This window comes from Hyaena hyaena, unplaced genomic scaffold, assembly GCF_003009895.1.
Source record: "Hyaena hyaena isolate Hyena2069 unplaced genomic scaffold, ASM300989v1 scaffold_205, whole genome shotgun sequence".
Taxonomy (NCBI): Eukaryota; Metazoa; Chordata; class Mammalia; order Carnivora; family Hyaenidae; genus Hyaena; species Hyaena hyaena.
In genome coordinates this window covers 1,042,514-1,069,678 of record NW_024080838.1, presented here as the reverse complement: position 1 = coordinate 1,069,678, position 27,165 = coordinate 1,042,514, and the positions used below count along the sequence as shown (strand labels likewise).

At 41.4% G+C, this 27,165-nt stretch overlaps 1 protein-coding gene across 5 annotated transcripts in view; it reads left to right on the top strand.

Annotated features, from left to right (window-relative positions):
- Positions 1-27,165, top strand: part of ARHGEF28 (Rho guanine nucleotide exchange factor 28) — a 304,052-nt gene that overhangs the window by 256,164 nt on the left and 20,723 nt on the right. For 3 of the 5 annotated variants that reach the window (XM_039242075.1, XM_039242076.1, XM_039242074.1), the window contains exons 29-35: positions 369-551; positions 5,155-5,286; positions 8,209-8,309; positions 11,340-11,378; positions 11,473-11,520; positions 16,295-16,765; positions 18,333-18,633. In XM_039242075.1, the coding sequence (XP_039098006.1) occupies positions 369-551; positions 5,155-5,286; positions 8,209-8,309; positions 11,340-11,378; positions 11,473-11,520; positions 16,295-16,765; positions 18,333-18,633 (1,275 nt within the window). Of the gene's footprint in view, positions 1-368; positions 552-5,154; positions 5,287-8,208; positions 8,310-11,339; positions 11,379-11,472; positions 11,521-16,294; positions 16,766-18,332; positions 18,758-27,165 lie in introns of those variants that run through there. The other 2 variants (XM_039242077.1, XM_039242078.1) reach the window with 2 other exon arrangements.

The following is a 27,165-nucleotide window of genomic DNA, read 5'->3' as shown; positions in this document are numbered from 1 at the left end:
CTTTGCATTGTTTTCCCTTGCGACTATCAGTCATCATGGACACTGCCACCTCAATCTTCATTCCTCGGCTTAGTGTTTAGTCTTAATAGAAAACAGCCTGAAGAAAGAACAGTTTTGTAAGCTTTTCTGGAATTAGAGGCATGGGAAAGGAACAAACATCTGAGTACAATGAATGCACAGAAAAGACCATGGAAGCTACAGTCACTAAGTGGAATAGTTAGGATTTGAACCTGGTTCTGTCCCTCTCAACAACTTGTACTTGACCTGTGAGACCATCCTGATGAGCACCGTCTTGGTGTTCTAGCTTGGATTTTCATACAATTGTTGTGTTCATCTGATAACCTTCCATGCTAAATACCATTTCATAGAAATACTCAGTAACCAAGACCAACAAATTTGCACATATTTGGAGGAGAAGCTGCATATCTATGCTGAACTGGGAGAATTGAGTGGATTTGAGGATGTCCATCTAGAGCCCCACCTCCTCATTAAACCTGACCCAGGAGAGCCTCCCCAGGCAGCCTCGTTACTTGCAGCAGCACTGAAAGAAGGTAAGTTGTTTCCAAAACTGTTTGCCTTGACAGGTTCAGAAAATGTTTGCACACTTTGCATGTGCCACACCCTGTGGTCCTGGTGCTGAGGACACAGCAAAATGATACAGAGTCTCAACGGTACTACAGTTCATTTTCCAGAAACAGCAAAATAAAAGAAAATACATGGGTCAGGTTGTGTCAAGTACTGTGAGGAAAACAAAGTATCCCTCAATAGATGAATGGGTAAAGAAGGTGTGGGACATATATATATATACTTACTCTGCCGTAACCGGGAATGAGCTCTGGCCATTTGCAGCAGCGTGGATGGACTAAAGGGTGTAATGCTAAGTGAAGTAAGTCAGAGAAAAACAAATACCATATGATTTCACTCATATGTGGAATTGAAGAAACAGATGAACAAAGAAAAAAAAAAAACAGGCTCTAACTGCAGAGAACAAACTGATGGTTGTCGGAAAGGAGATGAGTGGAGTGATGGGTGAAGTGGGTGAAGAGGATTGAGAACACACAGTGATTGGCAGTGAGTAATGTATAGAATTGTTGAATTGCTGTATTGTATGCCTGAAACTAATATTACACAGTAGGCTAATTATACTTCAGTAAAAAAACAAGCCAGTTTTATTTGAAATGCTAGGGAGGACAATTATTTCCATTAGATTTTCATAAAGTGTGAACCCTATTAAAAAAAAAAAAATAACAGGATAGGGAGTAGAGAGAGAGATCGAGTGGGGAGGTTCTTTTGGCGTTAAAGTGACCGAGAAAGGCCTCTTGGGTAAGGTGATACATAAGCAGACATCAGGGAAGTGAAAAGGCCAAGTAGACATCTGGGGAAAGAATGCTGCAGACACAGAGAACAGACGATGCCAAGGTTCCGAGGCAGGTGAGTGCCGAGCCTGAGGAGTAGCCAGGAGGATCGTGCAGGTGGAGTGAAGGGAGGGGTGTTGAGTGGCCGATGAGTCAGAGCCAACTAACGCTCCAATTACATGGATCCGATCGAGGTCAGTAAGGAGTTTGGATTTCATTCTGAGGGACTTGGGAAGCATGCAGGGTTTGAGGAGCACAGTGACTTGATGTGTGTTTTTAAAGGAGCCCTCTGGGGGTGCCTAAGTGGTTCATTCAGGTAAGCGTCTGACTTCAGCTCAGGTCATGATCTCCTGGTTCATGAGTTCGAACCCCGCATCGGGCTCTGCACTGAGAGTGTGCAGTCTGCTTTGGATCCTCTGTCTTCCTCTCTCAAAAATAAACAAACATTAAAAAAAAAAAAAAGTCTAGGATATAACTTTGGGGGTTGGTGGCTGAGGTCAGGTGGAGGATAGGATCACTGGGGAAATGAGAAAGTCCAGGAGACATGAGGCCAAGGTTTTGGAAGGTCTCTGTGCATAGAACTGAAATTCCTGAGAATGTTGACCAGAGTGGCATTGGGGAAAGGGAGAGAACTTGCTCCAGGTGTTAAATTGTTCAAGGAACCTGTAGATGAATGACAACAAAGAGGGGTAATGAGTGGTATAATCTGATGGTGTGAAACTGAAGGAAGAAAGGGGTCTGGGGGTGAGGGATAATAGTTTGGAAGTAACCACAGGGACAGTGGGTTTGAGAAAGAAAACAAGATGAAAGCTGCACCAGAGATCCTATGACCCACAAAGCCTAAAATATTTAAAATCTGGTCCTTTGCAGAAAAGATTTGCCAAGCCCTGGCTCAGAGTCTCAGAATATTAGCTCTGGATGAGAAATTAGAAATCAGGTCATTCTATCATTTTTATTTGATGAGAAAACCGAGGTCATATGGGCGGTATAGAAGTTGTCCAAAGAGGGGTCAACTGATGGATTCGTTCGTTCGTTCATTCATTCATTCATTCATTCAACATCTGCCCTTGCTTTGCTGTTGGTGCTAAGGGAAATAATATTTGTATAATTTCTGGTGAGGTACAGGCGGTGAGTTATGGAATGAAGAAGTCATGGGGATAAAAGGTAGAGCAGAGCCTAGGGAATCTAATCAATGGTATTGTGTAGCACTGCATGGTGACAGGCAGTAGCTACGCTTGTGGTGAGCATAGTATAATGTATAGAATTGTGGAATTGCTATGTTATACGCCTGAAACTACTACAACATTGTCAACTACACCTCAATAAAAAAAAAAAAAGTGGGGGAAATAAAAACTTCTAGTGGGAGAAGACAGACAATACAAAAGGAAACAAAGTGATTTCAGAAAGTCACAGAAAATAAGATCGGGGTGAGGTGAAGGCTTTGCTTTAGGGAAGTCAGGGAAGACCTCTTTGAGGAGATGAGTTTTTGACCTAAGAATTGAAAGGTGAGAAGGAGCCAGCTCTTTGAAGATACAGGGGAGGACCACTCCCCCGCAAGGAGAGAGTGGGTGTGGAATGAGCTTGGCGTGTTCAAGGGAAGAAGGAAGGCAGGGTGGCAGCAGTCAGGGAAGTATATGAGGGGAGGTTGCATGGGTGAGCAGAGAGAGATCTTTGTAGGCTCTGGTTAAAGAAATAGATATTTTATTTCAAACTTGGTGGGAAGTTACTGGTGGCTTTTAATGGTGGGTGTGGCACGATCAAACGTCTCTAGAAGAGCATTGGCTGTGGCAGGGGAGCAGAGTGGAGGGAGACCCGTTTGCCTGGAGATGGTTGGGAGGCAGTTACAGAAGCTGATGGGGGGTGTTGGGGCTCTGGTGTCGACCCAGGACTGTTGACAGTGGAAGTAGAGGGAAGTGGATGAATGCAAGGTGTATTTTAGAAATAAAGCTACAAGTACTTTCGAGTGACCCTCTCATTGTCCTTGATAAAGTCTTTATTGAGTAAGTCACTCCCTCTCAAGTTTTAGCCAGTGGCTTTCACTTTTTCCACCATCAAAACTGTCAGTGGTGCCTGGTTTTAAGTCCCTCTGCCTTAATTCCTCTGACCCACTGTGTGGTGTAGGTGCTCGGGAACAGGAGGGGACCCAGCTGCTTAAGGGACTACCACCCTGAATTGGTGATCATCAGTATTCAGATTCAGTGATCTAGTAGGAAATTGTTAATTAATTAATTATTTAATTTAGAGACAGAGAGAGTGAGTGGGGGAGAGGCAGAAATAGAGGCAGAGAGAGAATCCCAAGCAGGTTCCCACATGGTCAGCATGAAACCCGATGCAGGGCTCAAACTTATGTACCATGAGATCATGACCTGTGCCAAAACCAAGAGTCAGATGCTTAATCCGACTGAGCCACCCAGCCACCCTGAGCAGGAATTCTTAATCAGGGTGAGGTCTTTATCTCTGGGGAAAGAATATAAAACAGTTCAGTAAGGCACCTTGAATGGTATCCCTAAGTGGTTTCTCTACTGGATGGCTTTTCTTCTCTTTCTCCTCTTCTGTCTCTACCTCTTGAATCCCATTCATCCTTCAAGATTATATCTACTCATTTGTCATTTCCTTTGAGAACTTTTTCCTAATTCCACTGGCTAATGCAACTGTTCTGCTCTTGGGCACTCCTGGGGCATTTTATGGTACTCTAATAAACTGGATGATAGAACTCAGTACTGATCACATGCTATGTTGTATATAGTTACTTGTATATGTCCCTTTCCTCATCCGGTCTGCAAACTCTGCTAATTAGTAATCAGATGCCCAGGACCCCTAGAACAGAGTAGGTACTCAGTGAGGATTTGCTAAATTCAAACAATGGACACAGTGTTTTAGACATATTTGGAGAGGCCTCAAAATTATACCATTCACATGCTAGTTGAAGGCATATAGTGTAAATAAAAACCTCACTTTCTTGGAGTAGTGTTTCCCAGTCTTACCAGATCCTAAGGGTAGCCTTTTGTGCTTGTTTAAAATGCCAATTCTTAGGGTGTCTGGGTGGCTCAGTCGGTTAGGAGTCCGATGTCGGCTCAGGTCATGATCTCGTGGTTCATGGGTTCGGCCCCGCGTCGGGCTCTGTGATGACAGCTCAGAGCCTGGAGCCTGTTTCAGATTCTGTGTTTACCTCTCTGACCCTCCCTTGCTCTCACTCTGTCTCAAAAATAAAATAAACATTAAAAAAAATTTTTTTAATGCCAATTCTTTGTCTTTTGCCTTGAAGAATCTGACCTAGTAGATCTGGGTAAAGATGGGGAATCCAGATTTTTTAAGGTACAGTTGGGGAAATTCTCTTTTGAAGAATAGCTAGTATCTCTGAAGAGTAAGTTTTAAAATCTTTACGCCTGAAATCATAGTCGAATTAAATGAATTACAGAAAGTTTTTCGGCATACTAATGTACTGAAAGTTAAATTTGAGATTTTTTTTTTATATAGTGCATCATTTTATTCATTCTCTATCATAAAATGATGCTAAAAGGATTGGTATAGGTTGCAGGTTGGCAAACTTTTATCTGTAAAGAGCCGGATAGTAAATATTTTAGGCTTTGCAGGCCACTTACAGTTTCTGGGACACATTCTTTTTTGTGCACGTGTGTGTGTGTATTGTGTATTTTAGCAACTCTTTGAAATATAAAAACCATTTTTAGCTCCTGGGCCATATATAAACAGACACGGACCAAATAGAGTTGCCAACCCTTGGTCTAGATTAAACCACATATATTTGGTTTCTAAATTTTGTATTCATTCTTCCTCTTAGCGGAGAGCCTACAAGTTGCAGTGAAGGCCTCACAGACAGGCGATGCGTGCCAGTCATCCGAGGAAGGTTGCGGAGAATCGGCCTTGACAGATCGGCTGAGTCCTCCCGACGTGCCAGGACCTTCTACAGCTTGTAAGTGAAAGCACAGGCCTTTGCTGTGAGCCTGAGCCCAGTCTCTGGAGCATATAGTGGTCCTAGGAAATGAAGGCAACGACTCTGTCCCTATTTGGAGGAGACTCGATGTATTTTTTTAAATCCGAGAAAACCTGAGAATAAATATGCTAGCCCACTTTACCTACGATAATGGCACTGGCGTTCTCGGACAAGGGTTTCAAGAATAGTTGGTGGGTTCTATTGCTCTCATACTGAGGCAAGCTTTGTACCTTCCCCAAACCTGACCCTGCGCCATTTTTGGTCTGACTTACTGAATACAATTTGGAATATGGTTTGGAAAGAACTTTTAAACTTGTGGGTTTTTGAAAATGGGTCTCCGCAGTTCACGAGAAAACAAGCCCTTTAACTTAACCTCATGTAGGCATCATCAACTGAGCAATCATAAGCCAGAAAGCTAGGCTCTAACACATTTCCGTAGACACACGGTTTGGTGATGTGGTTAAAGGCAGAAGTGCCAAAAAAAAAAAAAAAATTCTTGATCTGTGTCATCATATGCTTTGGTTCAGATCAGAATCCATTTATAAACAAAGCACTGTTTCATATATTTTAAATACAGAAAAACAGCACGTAGAGAATTGGGTGATTTCTCAGAATCTCATGATGTTATATACAGAAGCTGAATATTTACTTCCCTACAGGTTTCGGAGAGAAGAGCCTAAAGGGTTTAGTTTTCATTGTATTTGCGTGATAAAAACCTTTCTTCCGCCGGGCCTTATTATGCACAAGATAAAATAACTTTAGTAGGTAGAGACAAAGGATTAAATTGTCTTGGAATTTCTTTATCAACATCCCATGGTTGACCAAGATACATGGACGCAGTACAGTTTTAAAATTCTGTCCTTTTTTCAAATCACTAATAATGATTTTACTCCCTCAAATTTTGCTTTATCCCATCCCGCATTTCTATTTTCAGAAAGTGCACATATGTTTTTCATTTTCACACAGCCCAGATTCATCAAGGGAGTTGTACTGCCCTGGGTGATTTCCTTTTAAAAGAAAAAACTTCTTATGCTTTTGAGGGAGTTCCATCTAAAAATACCTGGAGGGCTCTGCTGCTCTCAGCCTCACCCCAGGGCCAGCTGGAGAGGCTCCTTGCAGCAACGCGCCTTCCCCTCCTCGAGACAAGGCAATGAAGGTTCTCCCTGTGTGTACCTGTATCTCCCAGGATTTGGGAGAGTGCCCAGGGACACCTATGACATCTGTCAAAACCATTGAGAGACTTTGCTGTGCCCTGATACCAGGATCCATGTAGGCAGGGGCAGGCTTATAGGGCCCTGTACCCCTAAAGACCTCGTCACTTGTGGGCTGGATTGGAAGAGGGTGCTCTAAGTCTTAGATTCTCTTCATAAGGTGGGTAAGGGCAAAATACTATTTCTAAATGAGGGCCTATAACTGACTGGGTCAGTTCTTTGTTTAACTCTGAGGACTGGGTCCTTCTAAGTCAGGCCCATGCCAATCTGAGGTCACACACCAAGCAAGGCCTTCTATTTTTCGTCCTCAATATACCTAATAAGATGGGTGAATATAATCGACTCCTTAAAAAATTCTGGAGATCTGAAATTGAGTAAAGAACAGAGGGACCTGATAATTTGGCTCACCAGGAGGTTCTTTGCCCACTGAGGGTCCTTATTTGTAGGGGGTGGGGAGGAGGAAGAGTGAGAGAATGGCCAATTCTTTGGTAATTTCTTGGGTATCTGTCTAAGAAGTAAGAATAATACCATGTAGGGGAACCAGTTTTTGAGTGGTGGAAAAATTTTTATAGAATGTCCCTTTACTGTAAGTGAAAAGCATTGACCGGCTTGGGCAAAATGAACTTAAGTTTTAGCTGATTTAATTTGAAGCAGTTTCTGCTTACACAAAAAATTGCTTGTAATCCAAGTGGCCTTTAGGGTCCTGGGGATTTGCTTTCAGAGAAGGAGCAAAAAGCATTTCCTTAGTCAAAGTTTCACGATGGCGCTGTGTGATAAACAGTGTTACAAAGTGAATATTTCACTAGGGCCCTGATTGGACATGGTTCCAATGAAATGGTGTATGTGACAGTGCTTTGGAATGTCTAGTTTAAATCAGTGTAAGGTGAGCATAGTCTAAGTTTTAACTGAGTTCAAATGGGTAAAGAAATCAAATTGTACCAGCAGAGATCAAATAGATGGAGTCAAATCCGTGGTTAGTACTTAACAATAGTTTGGACTAGGAATATTTCTGTGTTTCATAGGTTAAATACACAGTATTAGCAACTGTTATGAATTTCAGATTATCAGCAAGTATCGTGAGAAGAAGCCACTTGGAAATTGTTTATTAAGAGTTATTTGGAGATAGGGACAGCTTCCTTTTTGTAGGACTGTGAGCTTATAAAGTATTCGCCATCTTCACGCTACTCAGAAAGAAGTTTCACTCCTATTGTTGGATTACTCCCTCTCAGCCTCTATGGTCTGCTGTCCTGACACTGGCCACAGAGGAAACTTTCACTGAGGTGTCTCCTTAGACCTGGGTCTGCCAGCCCTTGCTTTTTCTTCTCCCGTGCCTGTTTTCAATTTCCTTCTCCCCAGCGGCTTTATCCTAGTAAGTGAAAGTGAGATGTAGAACATACCCCTCTCCGTATCACCAACCTCATATGAGCACCTCTCTGCGAGAAAGAGAAATTAAAAGACGGGTGATAATTGCCGCCGTTTGTCAGTTTGGTATCTATTAGCGTGTAAGCTCCCCCAGGGGCAGGGACACCGTACTTTGCACTGTTTCAGCACCTTGTATGAGAGCATGAGATATGTGGGATTTGGGGTTCCTTATTTGGAAATGCGTGTCAGCTGCGTGCATAAGAACCCGGTGCGCTGCCTGCCGTTTGATGATGTCCTTTTTGTTTCTGTCTCGATGGTGTGCTTCCAGCACTAGTCACAGAAAGGACAGCAGGAAGAGGCTGTTGGGATGTGGATCCCGGGACCCAGGGTGTGGGAAGCGACCCGGCGGTCTCTGATGCAGGGGAGAAGGTATTGTGAACTGATTCGTTAGTAAATGGCACGCGTTACTTTGTGTAATAAAATAACCACAGGTCCCTGGTCTGTCCATGGCAGTGAGTGGTATGAAAGCCTTCTTCTGCATTGTTCTCCGTTTCAGCACTCCTATTTAAGCTTTCTAACTTAAATCTTCTTAAAATGTTCTCGCTGTGCCTGTTCATGGAGGTGTAAACCAAGAAACGATTGGAAAGTTATTAAACGGTTTTGAAACTCGAATGTTTGTGTGTCTGCGCACTCTTACTTCTGGTCTCCTCCCTTCTGCTCTCTGCCCTGCAAACCTCTAGCTTTTCACTGGCTACACTTGGCAACTCTCGGCTGAGAGGTGCCCCTGGCATCCGTCGGGGTCTGTAGGCAACCAAGTGACGCTAAAGCGCCACAAAGAATTGTGACGTGAAATACTGTTGCTGCTTGCACTTTCTGTTACCTTCCTCTCATTTCCGATTGTCTTCCTGTCTCTGCCCACGTTGTCACTACTTTTTTTTGTGAGACTTCTAATCAGCCTCACCATTTTTTTTTTTTTTTTTTTTTTTTTTGGTTTTTTAATACTTCTTTTTTTTTTTTTTTTTTTTTTTTGCTTGGGTTTTTAAATACTTCTTTTTTTTTTTTTTTTTTTTTTTTTGACATAGTTGACATGTAGGTTATATGCCACTCTGAAAAACTAAATGCATGAAACTTCCTCTTCACTTCACACGATCCTGGGATGTCAGAAATAGGGAATAAGAATATGATTCTGGGAGGTGCTGGGTGGCCTCTCCAGGGTTGGCCAAGGCTCACAAGTTTCAGTTTTATCTAATTTCAGATTAGGCACATGACCAGGTCCCAATATGTGCTAATGTGGAAAAATGACACATGTCGTATCTTTATGTAATTCTTTACATATTCTCTAATTTTGCAAATATTATATATGACTGAGACTTTAAGTCCAAAGATTTTTAAAAATCCATAGAAAATATGACTGTGATTTAGTGTGTGTGTGTATTTTTTTTTTAAAGAACTTCATAGGCCAACATAAAAAAAAAAGGAATGCAGTGTTTTACTTCACTGACTGTAAGCTTTCTGACTTATTTTTTCTTAAAATGTTCCTACATTTCTTCCTTTTCAGTGTGGACTTCACTTTTCAGTCTGTAGTTTCCAACTGCTTTTGTCCTAGTGGCAGAGAGGGAGGGTAGGAGTGCTGGTTAGCTAGGTACAGTTTTTTTCTTGAATGGACACTGTGGTGACTTTTTTCCTTCCATAATTCAGTCACAGGTAAGTGAAGTGAGGTGTGAGGTCCTCGCTGGATGAACCTATCTGGAAGAATTTTCATAAGGCATTTGAGGAAATGAACTGGCGAATAGGGCAGGATCACCTGAAATCAGACTTATGAAGAAAGGGTGTAATGGATATGTTGTAGTTAGCTTCCTTAATAAGGTAAGGTTTTAAAAAAAAATTGTCTGGAAATGATTTTACAAACCGGTGCTGCAAATGGCAAAGCGTCCTGTGTGTAACTCACCAGCTGCAGCTTTGTACATTGACCACAAGGTGGTGGACCGACTCCGTGAAAAATATGACATTGAACATTTCTGTCCTTTCCAACTTCGTGGTTCTTGGGAATAAGTAACCACATGGAGCATAATCCAACTCATTTCTATGTTTCTAATTTTTATAGAGTATAAAAATTCTACACCATACGATTTTCTTATTACAAAGGCAACGGACTGTGCAGCAAGAACAGGACCACAAGAGCAGAGAGAACTCTAGAACTCACTAGACAATGGGATTTTTTAGCCCAGTTACAGGCATGGAGGGGACTTGGGTACAGGTGTAATAACTCTAAACTTCATGTCCCTTTCCCTCCCTTATCCTTCTTGTATTAGAGGTTCTGCTTAGTAATGCAATCTTTTTTGACCAGGATGGGGGAAGTGTGGGGAGGGGGTTAAGGGGGAGAAAGATATCTGGCTATCTCATCAAAGTTTCTCTCGCTAGAACTAATTGAATTTAACAAGTCCAAAGTTACCTGAGAACATTACCATGGCTGACTGTTCCTGGTGGTTTCAATTTAAAGCTGTTCAGATAAGAGCAAGCAGTGTACAACATAGGCTGTAGGAGGGCATGGGATCTGATGATCTATCATAAAAAGTAGAGTACATAGTGGGTGCTCAATATTTATTTATAGAACAGAGTGTGAATGTCCATTAGATACCAGGCATCATTGTTAAATTTGCAGATAGAGCACTGAACACACATAAGAACTCCTGCTACTTGTTGGCTTACATCCTAGTGAAAGAAGACGGACAATAAATGAATAGACATTTGTTCCGTTCAATTCTGGAAACTGGAAATCCTCACTACCTACATGTGTCTCTAATGTGTGCATTAGAGAGACAAAGAATGAGACCTAGAACCCATTCCCCAGGAGCAGATGGCCTCCAGCCTCACTCATGGCCTCTTCTGTTAGCGTGTTTATTCACGCAATCCCAGACGGTTCCAGTGAACTCACAGTAGGATCTGGAGCAGGCCAGCTAGGTGCTTACCCTAGGGCCACCTCTCAGTCTGATTTCCTCTCCCAACCACTGGCTGCTTTGGCTTTGCAAATCTTAAACATGGATACAGGGAGCTACAAGTCAGGCGTGATGTTCACTAGCGTCCAAATCTGGCCTCCAGAATGCCCGAGGGCTGCCTTCCACCTGGGCCCAGAGAGCTCACCTGACAGTGTGGTGTCCACAAGGTAAATGCCACTTACGGAGAGAGTACAGACCTTCCTTACTGTCATCCCTTGTTGTTTAAAGAGATGTGTGGGTAAAAAAATTCCCATGTATCTCACATACGGGGTTCGCACAGATGGGGCTCTTATCAAGTGGTTGTTTAACTCTGTAGGCTTTGATTTCTGGCAAGAAAAGAGGGTCGCCATAAAAGACTTTTGAGGGAGTGAAGTGATTAACCTGAGGTCCTACATTTTGGAGCACTGAGTGTGGCTTTTCAAAAGTAGTGCGATTTCATTTTCGTATTCTTTACATATTTTAGGTGGAATATAGAAGTTTCCCAGGTTCGTCCCAGGCAGAGGTGAGCTATACATACATGAAATACATCCTCATCCTCTATTTTTGGACAATGAATGCTTTTTCAAGAATTTGACTTTCACCATCTTATTTTGCAGATTATACAAGCGATACAGAATTTAACCCGGCTCTTATATAGCCTTCAGGTAACTGTGTTCCTCTATTCTTTGACCTTGTGAATGTTTCTCTTAATGCAATTCATTTTATTTGTTGACTCCCAGACATTAAAAATTAGACCATAGGAGAGGTAGTCAGTGATCTTAAAAGAATGCCAGTTCCCGAAGTGTAATTCCACTCGTTGCATTAAACTTCACCTGGTTTTGTAATCACAAAGCAACGCCACTACTTTTTATAACATTCTTCTCTGAAACCATGCAAGAGTTCATATCTTTAAAACATATTGATGACTGTGGTCTGGCTTGAAGCTCACAGCGAAGCTCTTAGGTGAATGTAGCATGAGCTCACATTTTCTGGTGAAAACTTAAATTCACACCTAAACTTTTTTCACTTCCACACGTGGACTTGGGCCTTTTGAGCGCTTAAATAATTCATGTGCTCCTTCATTCTGTAGTTTGTTCATCCACCCAACATTTATTGAGCACCCTCTCTCTGCTGGGCACTAGGCTAAGGGCTGAGCAAACAAAGGCAGATGAACTGCAGGCCTATCATCAAATGGCTCACTGTCTTTCAAGGAAATATAGGCACAAAAGATGGTGCTTGCCCTGAGTATTACAGGGTTGGATGATCCCTGAAGTCATGCACAAGAAAGGCCAAGTACATCGAATTGCTCATTTTATGATAAAAAGCATTTTAATGATATGAAAGCAATGTTAGGGTCATATATAAATTTGAAGAAACATTTGAGGATGTAAGTAAAATGACTTGTGATTCTATAGAGAGAATTACCATTGTTACATTGGTGTATATCCCTCTAGTTTTTAAAAATAATTTTATACAGGGCGCCTGGGTGGCTCAGTCGGTTAAGCGTCCAACTTCGGCTCAGGTCATGATCTCACAGTTCATGGGTTCAAGCCCCGTGTTGGGCTCTGTGCTGACAGCAAGCTTGAAGCCTGGAGCCTGATTCAGATTCTGTGTCTCCCTCTCTCTCTGATCCTCCCCTGCTCATGCTCTCTCTCTCTCTCTCTCTCAGAAATAAATAAAACATTAAAAAAAATTAAAAATAATTTTATACATATTCTTCCATAACATATACCTTGCTGTGTGTTCAGCTCTTATCCTATAGCACAGTATCTAGTGGTTGTATAATATTCAAGTCTATGGAATTTGTCTAGTTCTTTTTACTATTATTTTTAAAATTTATTATTTTGAGGGAGAGAGGGATACAAGGTGAGTAGGAGAAGGGCAGAGAGAGGGGGAGAGAGACAATCCCAAGCAGGTTCCACACTGTCAGTGCAGAGACAATCCCAAGCAGGTTCCATGAACTGTCACAGCATGACCAGAGCCGAAATGAAGAGTAAAATGCTTAACCAACTGAGCCACTCAAGTGCCCCAGAATATGTCCAATTCTTCATAGCTATACTTCTGTAGTTAGATACTCTTGTATATTAATCTCTTAACATAGCTGAGTGCTTCTTTAGGGTAAATGGCTAGAATAATCTTTTTTTTTTTTAGGTTTTTAATAGGTATTACCCAAATAATCAAACCAATCAACACCCCTGTCTCTCCTCCTCAGTTTAAAAATGGGGCAAGGTATCTGATGATCTTAATTTCATTTCCTTGATTACTGTTGAAACTAAACACACCCCACCACTGGTTTAGTAGCCATTCATACTTCATATCATTTACCTGTTGAATATTAATAGAAAATAAAGTTGGGCGCCAGGGAGGCTCAATCACTAAGCATCTGACTTCAGCTCAGGTCACAGTCTCACAGTTTGTCAGCTGGAGTCCCACATCGGGTGAACATGAGCCCCACTTCAGGTAAAAACATGAGCCCTGGGTGAGCCTCCCTTCCTTCTTTCTCACTGCCCCTTATGGGATATTCTCTCTCTCTCTCTCTCTCTCTCTCTCTCTCTCTCTCTGCCCTTCACTCACTTGTGTCCCCTCTTTCTCTCAAAAAAAAGTTCAGTATGACTTTAAGTTTTCACCAGAAAAAAGTGTGAAGTTATGCTACATTTGATGTTTTCTTATATATACTTTGACTGCATCAAGACTTCTTTCTTTTATGTCTTATTGATGATGTATGTATTGCTCTGGTAGTACTATCTTAATAATTAAAATTTTGGATTATATTTGAATATATTACAGTGATGGTCTCCTTTTAATATTTTCTACACTTATCTATATATTCTTTCATAAGAGACTTGACTCACTCTGGAAAGTTTCTTGCCCTCGTACTAGGACTGATAAATTAAAATTTCCTGTTTATGAATGAAACGGGGTAGAATTGTCACTTTTATGTTCATTAGTATCCTCTTCTTGGGGAAAATGCTATTAGTCATCTCTTATTTTATAAAAGGAAGATGTTTTTGTTATAACAGTTGTATTCTTTATAATATTCCAGATAGAAAGTTAAAATTTGAAAGTAAAGATATTATAGTTATTCTTTAATACTTACATCAATTTTATTTTCTTGGCTCATACTTTGTCTTCTGGAAATGTATTAAATAACTGTCAGTAGCAAGCATCCTTGTCTTGTTCATGATCTAGTGGGAATACCTTTGGTGTCTGACATTAAATGTACTGGTTTGGGATAGATGTTCTTAGAGTTGATTTTTCATGTAAAACAAATGTTCCTGCTTTTACATGTTAACTGGGAAATGGACATGGTTTGAGTATAGTTTATTAACTTTTGGAAGCTGAAAACATTGGGTATCTCAGCTTATGTTGCCTGATGAAGACACTCACAGGTCATCACTCTTCTTTCCAGCCTTGCATGCAACCCTGTGTGGGTTCAAGGCCCAGAAAAGCTGACCTAAATGACCTGATTTTTGCACCACCTTAGATTGAAAGGAGGTATCAAATTCTACGGTGGATTCTCTTAACCTCAGCTTTTGAGCTGGTCTGAGGATGTGGGCTCTGAAAGATTTACTCATGGAGTATTCATCTCTTTGAAGCTAAATCTCTTCTGCATGATTGAAATTTTTACATGAGCATTTTCAAATCAGATGAAAATGAAAGTTGACCCCTATATTAGGAGAGCAGAGTCAGAGACAAGGCATGGAGAAGGTGAAGGGAGAAGACAAAAGTTGAGAGAGCAAATTGGGAATTTTCCAAAATTTGAAAAGCAAGTACTGTTCTCTTTGTTAAGTACAAGTGTCAACTATACTTGTGAAAATGAATATCCAGTCTTCACATTCCACCTCTATGCTAGAGAAGAGAGTGGTCTCATCTCAAATGCTAAGTAGACATGAAGAATGCTTCACATGTTAGCACTTAACTAGCCTAGTGTAAACTTTTCATGAGCACTGTCTTTTCCTGTGGTAGTTTGGGCATATAAAATACTAGAGTTTTGTTTATTTTGCTCTACTGATGCCCTTGAAATTTATTAGAATTAATAAATCTACAGTCTACAGTTTACTCGAACCAAGTTAGCTGAAACCTGAATGGTTTATTTTTTATGTGCTAATTATTTCATATTTAAAGATAAAGTAAATAGTACCTAATCCCAACGATAATCATTGTTGTCTTTTTAATAACTTCCGAAAGATCTTAATCAAATATTCATGTGAATTTTGGAATTTTTAAAATAAGTTTTCACATTTAAAAACATGAATTTTGTTTCAAAAGGCCCCAGCAAACACACTTTTAAAACTTACTCCAAGACAAGTACTGATTTAAAAATTACTTGAGTTCTTTAACCTTCAAAAGTACAGGGAATTGTTGATCTAACAAAGAACTACTAGTCAAATCCCCATCTTACCGGCATCTGTTACATGGACAGTTTTAAAAATTCTTAGGAAAGAAAAGCGTGAATTTATCCCTAGGAGAGTAATAATTTCTCATAACAAGTCAAAACACACATACATACCCAGTATGTGGCCATTTTCAATTTGTCCCTTTTGTGCTTCTTTGTGCTTTAAGTGGGAACTTTTAAAATTAAAAACTTCCAAGGGCATTCACTGAGATTTTTTTTTTTTTTTTTTTTTTGGTTTTGTGGAATCCTTCCAAATCTTGGCAATTATTTCCTGTGACGCTGCCAAACTTTTCATAGGCAGATACTGTAACTCCAAATGTTTTTTTAATCTGGTTGGTAAAGTCCTCTGGGCTTTAGAGTATCTATGTTCCCTTAATCATTCCAGCCTCCTGTTAGCAATCTATTAAACAAATGAATTTCAGGTTAGGACTTTATGTATGACCTTCCTGCTATAATACAAAGAAATCACAGTAACGAGATAGCTTTGGCACTTACGTATCTCCTAAATACGAAATTAATGGCTGTTCTCGGGCATTATATTATAAAAAGATTATTTTCCAAAAGTCTCCAAGTGGTTGACTTTTATTTTTGTGTTTTCATGTATGTAGTGTAGCGTAAGTCATTTCTGGGTTGGGACTCAAAGGATACTACCAGGTTTATATAGAATCCTAAATTCTCATGAATTATTGAGCGGAGAGACCTCAGAGAATGAGACATAGAACAGGAATGCAGTCTTGTGAATTTACGTACTGAATTCTTATTCAAAAGCCTTGCTTAAATATTACCAAATAGCCAGCAACAAACCGCGTTTCCAACGGAAGGGGTAAGTATTGCTTTTTTGCTTTTTTTTTTTCCCTTTGGTTTATCAGTTCCCAAACGGGAATATTTGTAATGCCAAGGTCAGTCTCTGTAGATAACTTAGAAAAAGGGCAGAGACATGAAGAGGAAATAATTGGGCCGTGCCTTGTGTGTTTGGAGGTAGTTCCCACCCAAAGCGCCAGCCCGTGGAGGCCGTGACCGTTTCCTCTCTCCCGCTCTGACAGGCGGCCTTGACCATCCAGGATAGCCACATCCAAGTGCACAGGCTGGCTCTCCAGCAGCAGGAGAGCCTCGCCCCGGGCCCGGCTTTTCGAGGGGGCCCGCTCTTTCCGGACCTGGAGAAGCAGCGGGAGGAGCTGGCCAACATCCACAGGCTCCAGCACCAGTTCCAGCAGGACCAGCGGCGCTGGCAGCGCAGGTGCGACCAGCAGCAGCGGGAGCAGGAGGCCACGGCCAGCCGGCTGCGCGAGCGCGAGAGGGAGTGCCGGGCCCAGGAGGCGCTGCTGCTGAGGAGCCGCGGGGAGCTGGACCAGCAGCTCCAGGAGTATCAGCAGAACCTGGAGCGGCTGAGGGAGGGTCAGCGCCTGGTGGAGAGGGAGCGAGAGAGGATGCGGGCCCAGCAGAGCCTGCTGTGTGGCTGGAAACACAGCCGCCAGAGTAGCCTTCCCGCAGCGTTTTCTCCGGGAAGCACAGAGGTACGCATCTCCCGTGCCCGTGGAACTGGGGCGTGAGGCAGCTTCTCCAAGACAGGGTTAGTCGTGGTCAGTCCTGCGACTTTGACCCCCTCCGGTGACCGCCTTTTAGCTGCGGGGTTAAGAGTTCGCAGGAATTAGGGGCGCCTGGGTGGCTTAGTCTGTTCGCTTAGGTCATGATCTCGCGGTTCTTGGGTTCGAGCCCCGCGTCGGGCTCTGTGCTGACTGCCAGCTCGGAGCCTGGAGCCTGTTTCAGAGTCTGTGTCTCCCTCTCTCTCTGACCCTCCCCTGCTCACGCGGTCTCTCTCTCTCTCTCCCCTAGAAATAAATAAAAAAATATTAAAAAAAAAAAAGAGTTAGCAGGAATTAATATACAGGTAGCAGAAATGAGGAACGTGGTGCCTGGGTGTCCCCGTCGGTTAAGCGTCCGACTTCAGCTCGGGCCAGGGTCTCACGGTTGGGGTTGGTGGGTTGGAGTCCCGCCTCGGGGTCTGCTCCAACAGCTCAGAGCCTGGAGCCTGCTTCAGACTCGGTGCCCCTCTCTCTCTGCCCCTCCCCCGCTCGCACTGTGTCTCTCAAAAATGAATAAACATTAAAAAAAATTTTTTCTTAAACAGAAACGAGGAACTTTGAGAGAGACAGACATATAAATCTGGGCTCACACTAGAAAAGTTTGAAAAACCTAGGTCCGGTTCGGATCAAGGGCTCATTGTACTCTGTGATGCCCTTATCCAAGGGGAAGAAACATAGCACCAAGTCCTGCAGGAAGGCAAGGTTTGTCCTAAGGCATGCTCACTGTGAGCCTGCTGCCTTTCCTGTACTTGAAAGACCCCTTTTCTTGATCTAGGCTTCAGGGTTTTATATAGATAGACCTTTTAGCACATCAATCAGCTATTAATGTGCGTCTTTGGGTACCAAAGTTAGCAAGTACAGTGCTGTTCTGTTACTCTAATTTATTGTTTTGTCCATTGACATATTAAATTCGAAACCTATTTCACTAATAATAACACAAGTATACTGATTAGTGGCTGGGCAGGATATACAACCTTTTTAAAGATGGTGTTCCATTTATACCCCTTCTACTCATGGTTGACAGTGCCCCTTGACCCAGGAAGTGACTTTGCTGCACTCTGTGTACATAAATACTTTTTACTGATAGGGCATAAAGTTGTAAACCTTGATAAGATTATAAGAGATATCTGTGTTGCGTATCACTTTCCCTTTGAGTTGGCTGAATTACATTTATTGCAAATACCGTCTGTACATGCACATATTTTCAACAATTTATTTAGCAAAATTGAAAATACTGCTCTCTATGAAAGTGATAGAATGCCTGCTAGGATTTTTTTGTTCATTTGTTTTTTGCTTTTGTTTTGTTTTTAAAGATATGCTAGACACAGTGAACTGAAGTTTTGGTACTGGCCCATTCAAAGGGGGTGGGAGGAGGGATTCAAAGGTATAATACTCTTATCAAAATCTTGGTTGCCAGAGGTGTTAGAAATAAATACTTGATGAAACTTGCACAAATTGCTGGAGAAATTATTGTACTTTTTAAAATTTTCTTACACAGGTAATGGAACTTAATCGATCCGAGAGTTTGTGTCATGAGAATTCATTCTTCGTTAATGAAGCTTTAGTACAAATGTCACTTAACACTTACAACAGATCGACTCCATCAGGTATCCATCAGGATGCCACGTATCCCCAGAATCTATCTAATTCTGATTTGCTAAGGACTAGTGAAAATCAGGTAGACTTCCACCTGGACGTTTCCCAGCCCTTGGACGTCACCCACGAACTGTGGACAGCCGCTGGGTCCTGGCATCAGATACCGCCGCTCCACCAAAGCAGCAAGGAGTCTTGTAAAAATGGTAATTAATGCTTTAAACATCATCTGTATTGTTTCAACAAGAAGCTGTTTGAATGGTTGGCTCTTCTTCAGAGTGAATCAAAGTGAGCCCTAGAAAGGGAATAAATTTGTTCTGACGAGCTGGAGTTTGTGGTATAAACTTCTTTGCGGTGAAGTCTGGGGCCATCTTCTAGACAAGTTGGAACATGGTTGGAGGGCTTGGAGGATGTCACCAAGGTACAAGAACCAGACAGGGTTTTCAGATGTGTGGGTTAAATGATAAATACCAAGTTGCCTCACTTTTAAACTAAAGTTACTCCTCACTGTAGAGCCTACCACATCCTGTTAATCAGACTCATTGGCTCTCAGAAATAAAAGATACAGACAGGGTTTGTGTTAGGACTTTATGGCCTATCAGGGCAATTTCCTGTAATGTTAGTGAAATCTCTCCTGCTATTAAACACCCCAAAATGAAACTGTTAACATCATTTGTCATTGTAAAAAAAAAAAAAAAGGTGTTGTGTCTCCATAAGTACCTCATAATAACACAATTTGCTAATCCCATTAAAGCATTTGCCAAATATAAATGAAAGGCAGCTCAAGTTACCAACTCTGCATGAATCCAAGTGATTTAAATCTATGTCTATTATAAATTGTTTTCTGTGGGATATGAAGTAGGGAATGAGAAGAACTTGAAACCTCCCTACCAAAAAACAGATGGCACGCAATAGAATAAACAAATGGCTGGCCACATGGATGTGAAATAAATCACTGACAGCAAAATCTTTCAGAAACATAAAACAAGCAATAGTATAGAGATCTTCAGAACTTGACACAGATTTGTTTCTATACTTTATGTATATTCTTAGCAGCAGCGGAAAGTTTTGAAGGTTCTCAGCTTCTCCAAATTAGGGAGTCAATTCCAACACTGCCTGAGAGTTGATAGATGAAGAATCCAGAAGTTGTGAATTTTTAATAGTGGATAATTCTTTGCATTATTTAGCCACTGCTGTAACATCCTGATTTCTTATCAGCGTATAGGAGAAAATGAACTCATTTCTTGAAGCTTCATTTCACATACCCTTTGAACAACAACAACAAAAATAAAATGGAATGGTTCATTGATACTTTTTTAAATAGGTAGAATTTAGAGAATGTAACCCCTTTATTATCTCACAACTTTAGGACCATAGAGACCACATTGCAGAATGCTTTTTCTTTTTTTATGTTTTTTTTTTTTAATTTGTTTTTGAGAGATAGAGACAGTGTGAGCAGGAGAGGGTCAGAGAGAGAGGGAGACACAGAATCTGAAGACAGGCTCCAGGCTCTGAGCTGGCTGTCAGCACAGAGTCCGATGCAGGGCTCAAACCCACGAACTGTGAGATCATGACCTGAGCCGAAGTCAGATGCTTAACCGACTGAGCCACCCAGGCACCCTGCAGAATGCTTTTTCTAGTTGAATGTTGCTTTGCTGTGTTGATTCATTAAATTGCTGCTTTTTTTTTTTCCAGTATTTTTAATGTTGTCGGCAGTGTGGTTTCACATCCCAGCTTTGGTATAACTCAAAAACTCCGTGTGAGTTAAACCACATTCAGCTTTTGTTTAAAAGCAGCGTCTCTCTCTTTTTGTATAGCTCCCATTTTTTTTCTATTGACTTGTGCTTCAAAGGATAAAGCTTTTAAACATTTGGCAGCACACTTCAGGAGATAGAAAATGTACTAAGGAAATAAACAGTGATTATATCCAAATCCAGTCTCTCCACATGTAAGAAATTAGAGACAGCCGAAGGAAAGGCTGAGAAAATGCACTTCTGCTTCAGTTATTGTGTGTCCAGCGTAGGCCAAGGACACAGAGGACATTGGCAGAAGAGAGGAAAATCAACTTTGGCCTCAATCTCTCAGGAACATCCTGGTGTGTGTAAGTAGGGATTAGATCAGGATGCAATGTGTGCTGTTAAGCACTGGAGTTTTGCAACCAGTCAAAAAAAAACCCCCAAAACATCCTATTTATATTTGTTTACTTAAACATGATAATCAGTTTCTGGAGGAGAGAAGAGAAGGAGATTAGGAGGTGATAGAAAAGTGGAATGAAAATTGGATGTACATTCTTAAGAGGGTTGTCAGGACCAGATAAAATTGTTCAAACCACTCTGGAGCTTTCACAGCTTTTAAAATTGAAAGTAGCACAAAATAAGCTGCTGACGGTGGTCTCGCCACACTCTGCCTGTGCTTCCTGCCTGCGGCGTGCTGGCGTGGCTCCAGGGGGAGGCTCTGGGCTGGCAGGGGGAGGCCCAGGGTGTGCGGGGGGAGAGAGCGTCAGCGGAGTGTCCGAATTAAGGACAGTGCAGCCTCCGTGTTCCCTGTTGAATTTTGCTGCTGAATCTTAGCGTTAGTGGTCATTCAGTGACCACTACCGAGGACCTGTGGCTCACGATATTCTGACCAACAAAATTTGCCTCTAATGCTCTTGGCTGGTGTTTCTGTTAAATGTGCATTTAGCCAGGCTTAATGCTGTGCCAAGGATTTTATCCTTAGACTTTAAGGTCAGCCGTATTAAGACAGCTCCTTCAAGAATGGTTTGCTCTTTTGTCTGATCCGATACTGTGTGCATATGATCAACGGAAATGGAAATTTCTAGAACAGCAAACCTGATGGAAAAAATTGCACGTAAACTAAATTCTTGCATGTGTTTAGAATCACGTAGATGGGGATTTTCATTGGTTTGTTCAGTTCAGTTTCACCAGACAGTTTATTGTGCTCTGGTTGTAAGTGGACTTTGAACTGTCCTTCCACCATGGCCACCACCACCAGTTACATGACACCACATTTCGAGCACTATACCACAGTTCTCTGTGGAGAAACTCAGTTAATGGAACAGTCCACTGAGATGTCTGTATTCTTATCTCCAGTCGAGAGTCGGGGGCTCCTGGGTGGCTCAGTCGGTTAAGCATCCGACTTCGGCTCAAGTCATGATCTCATGGTTCATGGGGCTGAGCCCCACGTCGGGCTCTGTGCTGACAGCTCAGAGCCTGGAGCCTGCTTCAGATTCTGTGTCTCCCTCTCTCTGCCCTCTCCTTCGCTCATCCTCTGTCACTATCTCTTTCAAAAATAAATAAATACTTAAAAAAAAAAAGAGGGGGGGACTTGAGGTATAGTGACTTTGTCCCATAGCTGGTGAATGGTAGAGCCACAGATGGAGCCCAAGAAGACTGGCTCTGGAGCCTGTGCTCTTTACCATTACACTGAACGTTGTTAATTTCTAGAAAGCTGTTTTGAATTGTACTTTTAATAGACGTTGGAGTAGAAGTGGAATAAATGTTTCTGTGCTGCCTAGCAGGATGTTGACAATTAAGGGCCAGTTGTTGTTGTTCTTGTGGTTTTCTTCCCCTTCCTTCCTTTTTAGTATTACCGTTTGGAAAATATTTCTAAATATTTGGGATTTTGGTGGCCAATGCTTGCATGGACTATGAGCATTTTCAGATATCATAAATACCCTTCAGCTTCACTGTTTTCCCCTAAGACACATTTTCTTAAAGGGCGTTTGTTTTCTCTAATGTTACATAGTAAAAACTCCATCTTGGGGCCCCTGGGTGGCTCAGTCGGTTAAGCATCCAACTCTTGATATTGCTCAGGTCATGATCTCACTGTCATGAGATCGAGCCCCACGTTGTGCTCTGAGCCGTGTATGGAGCCTGCTTGGGATCCTCTCTCTCTGCCCCTCTCTTGCTCGTATTCTCCCTCTGTCTCTCAAACAGACATTAAAAAATAACAACCCTGTGTTATTTGTAAATATTTTTTAAGGGAGCACTTTGAAGAACTCTCTTCTTCAGTTTTAGAAGTTGTTTCATGAACACAATTCTTGGGTGTTTGAATATTGAGTCCAAATTGGAGTTTGGCGTTATTTTTGGTGGAAGAGATGGTTGTTTTAAGAACTTAATCTGTACTCAGGGACATAGACTACCAGAGGACTCTAAGACTACAGAAAATTTGAATTTCTTTAAACAGTATAGTCCCTGTAGGACAAAAGCTGTGTAATTGGACCCATGAAATGCTCTATTTCACTGTTCTTCTTAAAGGCAAAACAGATCCTTTGTTCCTGTGATTTTGTTTTTTGCCTCTTAGCTTTAGAATTCTAGAACTATTTATACAATATATCTATTAGTTTATATCTGATTTTTTTCATGAAATACCAGGCACAATACCCTGTGGTATGGAAATTAGCATGAAATCTTCTTAGTCTTCGTTTTCAGTTATATTTTTATCTGGACCTCAGTATTTGGAGGCTGCGTAAAAAGTTTCTTTTCAATATAGTGAAAGCATTATGGTTTTGCATATGATAAAATTTAAATCATGAGCCAAATTTTATGTGTTAGTCATGTCGCTCTTGGAAGAAGAGTAATTTTATTAAATTTGGATTCCAAAAGAGCGTTTCCCTTTATTGCATATTAGGATGTGGTGCCCATCAAAATATTGTCAAAATTCAAAGCATTGTATTCAGAATATTTCATCTTGCCAGTGTTTTTTTTAAAATACAGACAGGCTGTGTTAAACTTTCATTGATGTGTTTTTTTACGTAAGGAAAGAAAATAGAAGAATTTCCAAATAAAAAGCCAAACTATAGTTAGTATTTAAGTAACAGTTTTTAAGAAGTGAGCATAGATAACTTCTTGTGTTTTTAAAATATTCCATTGTTCAGAAATGGGCACTTTATTTGTGTAATCTGTGTGGAAAGCAGCTTTGCCAACAACCTTCAGGCAGTTTCTCAAAAAAAGTGAGACTGGCAATGGATACTATAAACTTCAAGGACAAAAGTGTATTTGAAAAGAGGGGTGTATTAGTTTGGTAGGGCTGGTATAATGAAGTACCACAGACACAGAGGCTTAAACAGCAGAAACTGATTTCCTTGCGGTTCTAGTGGCCACAAGTCTGAGATGGAGATGTTGGCAGGGTTAGTTTTGCTCAGGGCCTCTCTCCTGGCCTTCTAGATTGCTGTCCCCTCCCTGTGTCTTTCGTTTAGATTGTTCCCATCATGTCTATGTCCTAATTTCCTCCTCTTTTAAGGGCACCAGTAATAGTGGTTTAGGGTCCACCCTAATGACCTCCCTTACCTCTTTGAAGGCTCTGTTTCCAACTACAGTATGAGTTAATGGGGGTTAGGAGTTGAACATGCGAATTTGGGGGGTGGGGAAACACCATTTAGCCCTTAACACAGGATAAAATAATTATTTTTCTCGTTGCCGTAGTTTTAGGCATCATGAAATCTTTAAATTTTTTTAATGTATGAAAGTTGAACTATGATTTAACTGCATTGTGAGCCTTTTTTTAGTTGATTAGGGAAGTGAACTTTGAAAATTGTGATAATCTGTATCTGCTGATTGATGGATTATCAATCCTATATGTCAACAATATTGAAAGCAGGGCAGAAAATAACTGAGTCTGTAGATTCTTTAGACCATATTTCCAAACCTAGGCCCTAATTAATGAACCTTGGGAATTTTGAGCTCTCTCTCCGAATGAGAGGGATAGTAGATGCCTTTATTTTGAGTCTCTTAAATGAATCAAAAGCTGGAGGGTTGAGGACATTCATTATGACATCAGCTTATTGTCCAGATCTATCTATGAGAGTTTATGGAAGTCAACATTGGAAAGACACCGGGCAACTCTTTCCACTGGAATTTTGACTATCACTTTGGGAACATTTTTAAGGAAATCACAGTCTTACTTGCTCTCGAGAATCCATGTAATGGCAAGACTATAAAGAATTGGGCTCAGAGGCTCAATTTTAATCTTACTGACAAGTGTAGATGATTGACTTTCCCCTTTTGCAGATTTTGTACCAGGAAAGGGAAACATGTCATTTGCTTTTAGAGCCTGGTGAGCCCCTGGTGTGGACTGCCAACTTCCTGATTGCATAGTTCTCTGGGGGAAGGTTGGCTGTGTAAGCCAACTGGGCCAGGGCCATCCCGCCTTAGCACACAGAGCCCAGGACACAGCAGGAGACTAAAACAGCAGGTGGGTGGATTCCAAGGCAGCCAGCCAGCCATGTGGCTGCCTGTTCATTCCCACCCTGGGTTCCAGTTTGGTTTCAGCAAGCTGCTGAAGTGAGTCCACTCAATATGAATGATTCCAGAGGTTAGGCCTAGCCTTGGGCCATCCTTCACTTAAAACATGAAAAAAAAAAAAAAAACTTCCATGTAAGTATACACATAAAGGTACATATACCCTTATATGGTGTATAGTCTACACATTATTTCTTTCTAGTACAGCGTGGCTTTCTTCTCACAGTGATTAAGGGTTGGATTTGGAAGGAAAGCTTGTAACCATTTATGTTCTAAACATACCTGAAGGATAAGGGGTGTTCCTGTCAGTTTCATTGACTCACGGGACAGCGATTCAAAACTAGCAAAAGATGCATCTTCCCTTCCATGGGTCAGAATTCAGAACTCCTTGCTCATCCCTGTGGCCATCCTGCTGTGGAGGTTCCTTTGGTAGGGGTTGCTTCAACTGTGAAGGGTTCAGCTGAGGACTGTTAATTTATGTCTGCCTAAGAAGAAAATGACCATCTGGCTCAGTAGGTGGCAACCTTTTTCTTAAAGGGCAACATAGCAAATGTTTCTGTCTTTCCCAGATATCAGGTCTTTGTCGCATATGGTTGGCTCCGCCATTGCAGTTCAAAAGTGGCCACAGACAGTATATACAGAATATGATTAGCTGTGTTATAGTAAAAGTTTCTTTATAAAAATAAGTGGGTTTTTTTTTTTAATCCACTTCAGTTGAAAAGGTTATACTCCTCGGTTTGGAATTTCATCCCAATTCACTTTGGGTTGAATTAATAATGTAATATTATATTGCACTTCGTGCCAGTTAAAAACATTTGAATTCATGGTCTTGTTTGTTCTTACATTAGTCGTCTTTATTCTTTATAGCAGTCTTATGAGGTGACAGTTAATGTCACTGTTTTTCAAATAAGGCAACTTTTCTGTTACTTTTTGTTTAGTGTCTGTGAAAAAATGGATTGAGAAAAATAGAGCTGAATGGGTAGAGTTTAAGGCCGGTAGCTTAAAACTTGGAGAGATCCCCGCAGCCCCTCAACCCCCTGACTTGAGATCCGGATCCTGTGATTGTGGCATGGAGGGCTACCCTCTAACTACGAGGCTAAATGTAGAGAAGTTAGGTGTCATGGGTGGGATTGGTTGCTAGAACAATGGTTACTTAGCTGACTGCACCTCAGGATTTCTGAAAAAATGCAATAAAAGTACAACTCCCTTCCTTCAAAGATTCTCGTTTGGTTAGGACATGGTCAAGGCTGCACATTTGTGTATCTGACCTTCTCCTTAGGTGATTGCAAAGCCTTTTCCCTTTCCCTGGAGTGCTGTGCTTGATGCTCAAGAACCTCAGTTCAAACACTAACTCTCATTCCTACGGCTACGTGATTTCTAAGCCTTAATTTCCCAGCTGTACAAATTGGAAGGAAGGGTCAACAGAACTAAACTAAAAAGGAAAAAAAGAAAAAGGCATGGTATGCCCTGGGATCTGAAGAATATCTATGTCCTTCCTACCTTCTAGAAAAAAATAATTGTGATTATGATTCAGGGGTGGTGTGCTGATAAAGATGTTAGTGTTTGCTAAATGTCACTAAGGCCAATAAGATTTATTTATTTTTATTTAATTTTTAAAATGTTTATTCAGTTTTGAGAGACAGACAGCATGAATAGGAGAGGGGCAGGGAGAGAGAAAAGACACAGAATCCAAAGCAGTCTCCAGGCTCTGAGCTGTCAGTGCAGAGCCTGTCGTGGGGCTTGAACTCATGAACTGTGCGATCATGACCTGAGCTGAAGTCAGCTGCTTAACTGACTGAACCACCCAGGTGACCCATAGTTTTTTTTTTTTTTTTTTTTTTTTAATTTTAGAGAGCAAGTGCAACCAGGGAAGAGGGCTGGAGTAGGAGATGGGGGGGAGAGAATGAATCTCAAGCACACTCCATGCTCAGCATGGACCCCAACCCAGGGCTCAATCCCATAACACTGGGATCATAACCTGATCCAAAATCAAGAGTCAGACACTTGGGGTGTCTATGTGGCTCAGTCATTTAACGTCTGACTTTGGCTCAGGTCATGATCTCATGGTTTGTATGAGCCCCGCGTTGGACTCTCTCCTGTCAATGCAGAAGTCACTTTGGATCCTGTCTCCCTCTCCCAGCTTTCAAAATGAATAAACATTAAAAAAAAAATAGATGCTGAACCAACTGAGCCACCCAGGTGCCCCCCAGTGATATTTAGATTTAGGAAAAAAAAAACTGAATTGGAAAATGTTTTTAGAACTCAGAATGGAAATCACTTATAAGGGTAATTGACTTTCTGTATTGGTCTGAGGAGAGCTGTTTGTTACATGTCCCCAGAACTGTCCTGAGAGTTAGTCTCAACAGCAAAGCATTTAGCTTCCCTTTGTTCTTTTCTGTAGAGGAAGAATTTACATCAGTCAACTAGGTTTCCAGAACCAAATATAAGAAATACTCTGGCAGCAAGACCGAAAATCTCCATTTGGGATACAGAGGG